General features: G+C 35.6%; 1 protein-coding gene across 3 annotated transcripts in view; it reads left to right on the forward strand.

Annotated features, from left to right (window-relative positions):
* Positions 1-7,978, forward strand: part of gpm6ab (glycoprotein M6Ab) — a 52,717-nt gene extending 44,739 nt beyond the window's left edge. For 2 of the 3 annotated variants that reach the window (XM_056735447.1, XM_056735437.1), the window contains exons 3-7: positions 1,360-1,516; positions 2,068-2,221; positions 2,305-2,381; positions 2,682-2,747; positions 5,872-7,978. In XM_056735447.1, the coding sequence (XP_056591425.1) occupies positions 1,360-1,516; positions 2,068-2,221; positions 2,305-2,381; positions 2,682-2,747; positions 5,872-6,024 (607 nt within the window). In that variant the 3' untranslated portion in view covers positions 6,025-7,978. The other variant, XM_056735455.1, reaches the window with a different exon arrangement.
* The last annotated feature ends 1,076 nt before the right edge of the window (positions 7,979-9,054 follow it).

Here is a 9,054-nt window from a genome sequence, read left to right on the forward strand (position 1 = left end):
AAAGCAGCTCAGTCATAATTTAAGTGAAGTGTAGGACTAAATCTTAAATGTCAGGCTTAGGGATGATTTATGACACATTGCTGCATTTTGGATGACGACATTGGTATCGACCAATCACTGAATAGATTAGATGAATGGGGATATTCCTAAAATATTCAACGCACATATGACAATAAAGACTTTTCAAGAGAATACATTATGATAAAGACATTGGAAATATCAAATAAACGGATCGAACACACTTCCACCATTTCTTAATTAGCAGTTTTAAACTGGTGCTAAATTTTATTTTATTACATTTTTCTAGTTAAGTATTTTTGCTTTAAATTTTATGTTATAAAATGCTATTTTGGTTATAAATCTTTGCTTGCATGTGAAATCACACATACCGTTGAGAACAATACAGCATAACGAGAATGCGCAGAAATAATGCAAATTCATTGCAATAGAGCATAACAAGATGATCCATAGCAATACAGCACAACGAGAATGTGCACAGTACAGCATAGAGCATAACTAGAATGCTCGCCGAATGTACGGACTGAGTGCCTTTTATCTTGTGCACAATAAAGTTTGTTAAATGTATACATTTGATTATGAAAAATTGTGTGTGGATGTGGTTTCATTAATAAATGCCTTTAGCAAGTTCATTAGAAAAAAAGTGCCAACCGCAATTACCCCTAATGTGGAATGATAGGGTTCTATTGGCCTCTCTCTGTCCACCAAATGTCTCTGTCTCCTCAGTGCCATCACAAGCCCCTAGTGGCAATTCCTAAGCAATTGAGAGACCTCTCGAGCTGTCTTAAATAATAGGGAGAGTAAGCATGATTCTTAGCTTTAAGAAATGTGATAATTAGCTTTTATACTTAAGTATGGAAGTAGGAGTACATTTCATGAATTCTTAGCACTAAAGACTAAAATCAATCTTTGAGAAGCTTGATCAATACAAGCCCTGGTTTATTTCATTCTTGCCCAGACAAGACTAGTCCAAAATAAATGTTCGAGCGGTCTTAACTGAAAAATATTTCCCTGACATATCTTAATGTCTCCTTGACATTTCCACTGTTTTGTCTCATTACGCACACCAGTCATAGTTTCATCAAGGCATTTAAATCCTAATTTAACAAAGGCATAGTCCTGGCTTAAGCTAAGCCTTGTCTGGGAAACTGGGCGTCTGTGTTCTTAGTTTAAAATCAATAATATATTTTACTATAAAAAGTATGGGCTGTGATTAACAGCATAACATCAGAAGTGGCAAAAATAAGTGACATAGGCATGGTACTAAGTTTCAATGTGAATTTTAATGTGATCTTCATTTAACAAGAAGAATTTTCAGTTTCCAATTATTTTTTATTTCAGGATTGACATCTTAAAGTATGTGATCTATGGAGTTGCAGCAGCCTTCTTTGTTTATGGTATTCTGCTGATGGTCGAGGGCTTTTTCACAACTGGGGCTATCCGGGACCTCTATGGAGACTTTAAGATCACCACCTGTGGGCGCTGTGTCAGTGCTTGGGTGAGACCAACCATCCCTCTAAAAGAATTAGCTTTAACGCATTTGGTAAAACTTTTAGAGTAATGTTGCATTAACATTAGTAAATGCATTAACTAACAATGAGCAAACGTTTTCAAAATGTCTTTGTTTATGTTATTTAATGTCAATACATTTACTCAAGTTAATTCACCGTGGACTAACATATGTTACCAGTTAGAACTGTCCGATTTAAAAATAAATGTATTTTGTAGTAAATGCTGAATTCAACATGACCTAATATTAATAAATTCTGTTAATAAATCTTGTAAATTAGCTTTAGTTCTTATATTTTAAAATTAACATTTATGTTCAGTGTTTATGGAAATACGTCTTGTGTGTATGATTTTGAATTAAAGTTCTGCATCCAATTTGCTTCCTTAATTCAAATCAAGGAATTAAATTGCATATTAACATTCAGTTTAAATGGTAAATCTGAAATCAAGGATAGCAGACGGTAAGTAAATTGATTAATCGAAGGTGATAGTCATTCCCTTTTTTATTTGATATTATATCTTACTCTTTCTCTCCCTCAGTTCATCATGCTTACCTATATCTTCCTGTTGGCTTGGCTGGGCATCACAGCCTTCACCTCTCTTCCAGTATTCATGTATTTCAACATTTGGAACACCTGTCAGAATATGACATCAACAGGGAACACCGATATGTGCTTTGATTTGCGTCAGTTTGGTGTGTATAGCTCTATTCCTCTAGATTAGTAACAGTGATAAAGTTTCCAGCGAATAAATCTAGATCTCACTGTTCAATTTCAGGAATTGTGTCTATCAATGAGGATAAAAAAATCTGCACTAAGGATAATAACTTCACGAAGATGTGTGAATCTAATGAGGTCAGTTGGCAGTTCTGAAGCTTCACCGATGATCTTAACTCAATTTAAATTCCTTGTTCTAAATTTTGCCTGCCATCTCGTATAACATCGTTTTGAGATAAAACTTATTTATTAAATCAATGTTGCAATCTTACCATGCTGCATTGAACCATATGAAATCATAAAATCAAGAGAAGATGAATTTATTTTAGAGGTATAGATGTTGATATTTTGAAAACACTATATTGACTGATTCATTCTTGTCAAAGTGAAAGATCTGTGTTTTCTTCTCCCGAGCATCTTTTTTGTCTCTTCCTCCAGCTGGACCTGACATTCCACTTGTTCGTTTGTGCACTTGCGGGGGCTGGAGCAGCTGTTATCGCCATGGTGAGCATTCCCACTGCTTCCTTTACGTTTACTTTTTCTTTTATCATTTATTGCTTTCATTTTCCGACAGTTTCCTTGATTTAGAATTTCCAATTTAGACATGGGAATTGATTTAAGTGTGGCATTAATCCTGTGGCTTTGGTAACAGGTTACAGTATGTTACATGAAACCTAAAGAGTATGCTATAGAAATCAGATGCTATGTTTAGACAATAAATTGCAAATAATTTCTGTCTTAAATGCAATATACATTCAAGGCCTCTTGTAAAATAACAAGCGAGCAAAGAGGAAAGGGTAGAAAGGGAAGAGAAATGGTCATCACTGAAAATGCAGGAGGTGTTGTTGCCATGGAAACAGAAGAGAAGAGGAAAGGAAGGAGTGTAGCTTGTTTGGATCAGCGATAAGTGATTGTGAGACACCATTTTCTGCAAGGCAGCTTTTTCCACCTCTTGGTCCTTTTTATGGGTTGATATAAGAGCTTCTGTTAAAGGTAAATTAAAACGCATTATAATGACATTGATGCAGTTTAAACCCATCGTCCGAAGTAGTATTTTGCTCTGTATTGTGCATTTTCTTCTGTAGAAGCTTCAATGCAATATGTGTGAGTTTGTGTGAAAAGCACAATGCGTTTATTTTCTAGCAAGGCGAAAAACTGGCCTTATTTGTGTGAGTTAATAACATTCCACACGGTTCACAAATGAGAAAACAGCTTGGACATTAAATACTCACGAACAATGGGGCCGCTGAATCGGATCATCATTTTTGCTCTTTTGATTATATAATTACATCATAGCTTGTGGAGAATATTGCTGCATACTTGCAGCTTTGCTGAATTGTGAAGCGTTCACGCCACCCACTGGTTAACAGAGGAATTACAGCAACAGTAATCGTTGCATCTAAACTCATTGACAGTCCTGTAACAATGGCAGGAGCCATTTTTGTGATGAAAATGCACCCCTTAACTGTCAGAGCCATTCTTAAGCCTACACATGAAAACGCAGTTGGAACTAAAATGGCTGTAACTCATGAAATCTTTGGAAAACAGACCTCAGTTGATCTCGTTTGAAAGAAAAAGATAAGCAGATTAATGCTAAATAAAATCGAACACTATTTATAAGGTATTTTGTTGTTTATTGTAAAAAAAAGGTTTATGTAAAAAAACTGATCAGCTCCAAAATTTCATACAAATTTCATTGAGATGCTTTTTGTTTATTTATTATTTTTCCAATTAACAGACACAATAAAAAAATAGAAAAGCACAATATAAAAACAATAAATTTATATGAAACTATCCTTTTCATGCACACAAATTTATGTATGTATGTATCAATTTCTCTTCCTAACTAGATTATTCTTCGAAACACTGATCAAATGTGTATTCTAGAGTCTTAGACTTTTCCAATTATATAATGTTTGTTATGATAAGATAAGAATTTACATGCAAAGTATTGAAGTAAATGCATGATGTATTTATTTTTGATACAAACTCTTGTCATTTATGAATCAACTACACTTCCTACATACTTTAGTTTATAAAACACTGTTGAAAATATTTTTAAGAGTCTCAGACCTTTCCAACGATATATAACTTGTCTTGATTAGATCAGAATTTTCACAAAAATATGGAAGCAAACGTGGGTGTCCTGAATACGGGATGGTGAAGGACATAAAAAATCTAAGCAAACTATTTATACGAAGGAAACAATTGCTCTTCCTACATAAATTATTTGAAAAAAAACCACACCAAAGAAATCTGTATTCTAGAGTTTTAGAGCTCTTCAATAATATATAGTTTGTCATGATTCCGGATGGTGAAAGTTAAAGGGTTGCATCATTATAGCCACTATCTAGTTGAGCAATATTTCACCAGTTGTTTAAATCAATGTGTATTTCTAATATATGCAACATCTGTTCACTCATACAGTTAATGAATAATTAAAAGAATTTTGAATGAAACATATTGGTTTCTAAGAATGGTCACTGTGTACTAATGCCATCGCTAGCGGTTTTAAGCAGTATGTTTTTGACCTACAATATATCTTATTTCAAATCTAATGGAATGTATAAAATAATTTTTAAATCAATAAATATTTAACCATTAATATTTTCAGAACATTGTGAAAACACTGAATTTACATATTGAATTTATCTGTAATTTACACAGTAAAAGCATAGGTTATATTAACCACAAAAAAACATACAGTTATATTTACTCAATAAAATCTTTTAAACATCATTTTACTGATTTCTTTCAGTAGGACACACAAATTGATTTAAAATCCAACAGTTCATTTTCTCTAAAAGTTAAATGCATTATTAGGGAGGGAGGTTTTTGCAGGACCCCACGGACCCCCGCAACCGACATTCATGAGTAAAACGCTTTTTTTGTTACATTTTTTTACCCTGAAACTAAATAGGCATCAATATGATAATTTTTATAAAGTAAAGAATTATAAAGTAAACAGTAAAGAACAGAAGCAGAGAAACAATGTGTAACATGTAATAGGCTCATTTATGGAGTCACATATCTTGAATGATGTTAAAAACTTGTTAACGGCTGTACAGTGTCAGCTAGTAACCCTTTCCATTCTTTTTTTTTGCTGCACAACGGTATGGCTACTGTAATAGGTGATGGCCATATCTGTCCTCATCCATAACCACGTCACTCTGACGTCTAAGAACACGGGGAGGTACTGCACGCGCTTCTGAAGCGGTTCCGGTGTGGGACGGCCCTCCCCACCTTCCAACACGCACTCTACTGTACATTTACCAAGGGCCCCACAACAATCCCCATGACTGAGACCTTTTATAACTAAATCGGCTTCATTAAAATCACACCCAAGCCGTTTGCGACTTTAAGTTCCTCTCCTTCCACTACCTCCCCTCAGCTACGTTGAGCCTTACGACAAGTTAACCCTCCAGTCTTTTAACACGTATAAACACAAGCAAAACATAAACTAACCTGGCTTATTTTCAGATGGAGCCGTTCACCACATTGACCGACAGGGGACATAACTGAGCCACTTTCTATGACTAAATTCCCCCCTAAGTCTTCTCCAGCGTATTCTTTTTTTATTTAAGATGACTAATACCAACCCTCCCCTCTAACCACTGTGTTGCTGTAGGTTCACTACCTGATGGTGCTGTCGGCTAACTGGGCTTATGTGAAGGATGCCTGCAGGATGCAGAAATACGAAGACATCAAGTCCAAGGAGGAACAGGAGCTTCACGATATCCACTCCACTCGCTCTAAAGAGCGCCTGAACGCGTACACATAAAGCATGCGGTCCGGCGCACACACATATAAATATGTATACACACACACACAAGCATGTCCTTTCCCTCCCTGAAGACACACGTATAAACTAAACTATGTCTGATATCATCGGTTTCCAGGGGTAAGGGATGGCCGAATGGTGGGGTTGGGATGGGGTGGGGAAGTAAATAACACTTGCTACGTACGGGTGTGACATAGAATGTTGGTCAGGGAGCGCGCTTATCGCCTCAATGTCAACGTCTCTAACTACCCATGATCCTCTAGCATTTAGATTTAATTTCTTCATCCTCTTTGCATTGTCCTGTTCCATTTCTCCTCTACCTCCCTGTTCCACCTTTGTGTTTAAGACAGCACACCCTGATAGCACACAAAGTTTTCTTTTTTAACATCCCATTGGGATTGATTGGGTTTTCGGGTTCTGCCAAAGGGATTACAGCACACTTTTGTATTTACATCTCTCGAGTTCACCCTAAACGGTTAGTCGTGGTTTAGATTCACAGATTTTTTAGACTCTTAAAAACAAAATGTGACCAAACTTGTAACTTATGATTTACAGGTTAAGCTGCCAGACTTAAAGCGGCAACAGCACAAAAAATGTACAGATTCTTTTTCAATTTCTCTATCAGTTTTGGAGTGCCAGGAATTCAAAAGTACCTTAAAGTGACTTTTACTGCTATACTGTAGCTTGGCCTAACCGTTTACACTAGCTGTGCTCAGTATTAATGAAAGGTGTGACATTGGTGCTCAGTCACCGCTTGTTAAGCTTTGACGAAAGGGAAGATATCGGAAAGAAAGGCCAAGAAGTCATCTCAAACCAGCTCGAGCAGTCACGTAAGATTTGCCTTGGGAGACTCTGTGGCATTTTGTTTTTATTCATCCATTGCAAGCCATACTGTCACATGCAAATAACATTTTCAGGTGTTTTATTGCTTAGTTTAAGCTTTAACTTTTTAAATGCAAGTAACGCAAATGTTTCTTTTGTCATTTCTCTGAACTGTACATATATCTATAAATGTATACATATTTCATGTCGTTTTTTAAAACACGTCAGTGATGGGTGATGTTATAAACATGCTTGTTCGTACCTGAAGGAAGACGCTACGACTCTGCCAAACACTGAGGAATGTTTAATATGACTTTTGATTTAGAAAAAAATCAAGAAAGATGGCTAGGCATGTACTACTCCAATATGGACCAAATTCTGTGTTTTGGCTTCGTCTTGCCTACTTCAGTTGCCCTAGTTTTGCAGTAACGTGTCTCATCATTTGTTTTTGGACAGTTGTGCTTTTGGTCAGTGTCTCATAAACAAACAAACAACAAAAGAAGCTAGTTTTTGCACACTTCGTGAGCCATCGTGAGCTTTCGGTGCAAGGGAATTTGGACATTCGGAGTCGCTGTACACTTGCTAGTCATGCAGCTTTTTATAAACCACAAAAGAAACTTGTATTAGGAAAAAACGTAATTCTAGTTGTTACTTGTGGCATGGTTATGCATCTAACTCGAAAGAAAACAAAAGAGAACAAAACAAAACAAAGCAAAAAAATATCCTATATTTTGATTTCCATTTTTACACTTCTGACTGTCTTGCTGGGGTCAACTAATTTTTTTTCCTAAATGTTCAGTATTACAGTTGCTACGCTAACAATATTAAGCTAAATATCTTACTAGATTGTAGTGTTTGAGTTTTGTCCTTTATAGTTTGTGATAATTTTCCAAACCACGTCTTAAACCTATACTTGTTATGATGTTGCGTATTCAATATTACCCTGAAATTGCTTTCAGCTCTATCCATGTACTAGCTTTTTGAATTTTCACTGAGAATGCTTGTAGCAGGCAGTAAAATTAACTGGTTTTGTAAATACATGTGCCAACAGCTTGACCGTGGCTTTTTTCTTTTTGAACTGTAGAGACAAACTTGCTTGCGTAAATAAAGACACTTGTGTACTTGTTAATAACTTTCTGTTGAACTGTTGATGTTCATTTTGTGTGGGTTGTGTATGTTCTAAATTTTCCAAATTGTGTCATTGCCCTTCTGTTAAAAGCATTGTGAATATACAGTATTCCCCAGTATTACCAGGGGCTGTAAGTATTATGTAAAGACAACACAAGGAAATGCTCAAATATGAACTTACAGGAACCCCCCTATTAGGGTGCATGAAAACAGCCAAGTAAATTCAAAACCATCCAACTGTAAATGGTTGGCTCTTCAATTGTCATGAAATCTTGACTATTTTTCAGTTGTTCAACAGGAAAATGTTTTTGTTTAGGGGATGTTTTCCCCAGTTGTGTTATATTTAAGTGGCAACTTAAAAGACATGAAATACACGAATATGGCTAAATACGTTAAGAACAGAACTGTAAAATTAATATGATGACTGAATTAGGTCGATTACATGAAATATCCAATATGCCAGGCTAAGGTTGATTGGTGTCAGATTTTATCCAAATCCATAATGGAGAAATTTGTGAGATTGTTTTTGTCTTTTTCTGAGAAGAAATATCTGACACCGAATACTTCGCACAAAAATAAAAATGCTGTTATCATTTACTCACAATTGTATATTTTCTTTGTTTGCTTGTTTGTTTCTTCCGCAGAATACAAAATATGTTTTGAAGAATGTTAACCGGCACCCATTCACCTTCATTGGTTTTGTGTCAATAGAAGTGAATAGGTTGGGTTCGGTTACCAACTTTCTTCAAAATATCTTCTTTTGTGTTCCGTGGAAGTAAGTCAGTTTAATGATTTAAAATAACAAGACAGTGAGTAAATGATGACAGAATTTAAATTTTTGGGTGAGCTCATAAATGTCCATTTGCTTTAAATTTTATGTCACTGAAGTCATGGAGAAATAACTGAGATATTAATGAGATGCCATCTGTGATATTTCTTATGGAAAGCCAACTTATGTAGCACCCTTCATATAACACAAGTAAATATCCAGCAGGGGGAGCCAATCATCATCTGGTTGGCACGTTTTTAATGTCTGTGTCTGTCATTTGGTAATAACATCTTATGTAGGCTATTTTTTCA

This window comes from Triplophysa dalaica, chromosome 2, assembly GCF_015846415.1.
Source record: "Triplophysa dalaica isolate WHDGS20190420 chromosome 2, ASM1584641v1, whole genome shotgun sequence".
Classification (NCBI taxonomy): domain Eukaryota; kingdom Metazoa; phylum Chordata; class Actinopteri; order Cypriniformes; family Nemacheilidae; genus Triplophysa; species Triplophysa dalaica.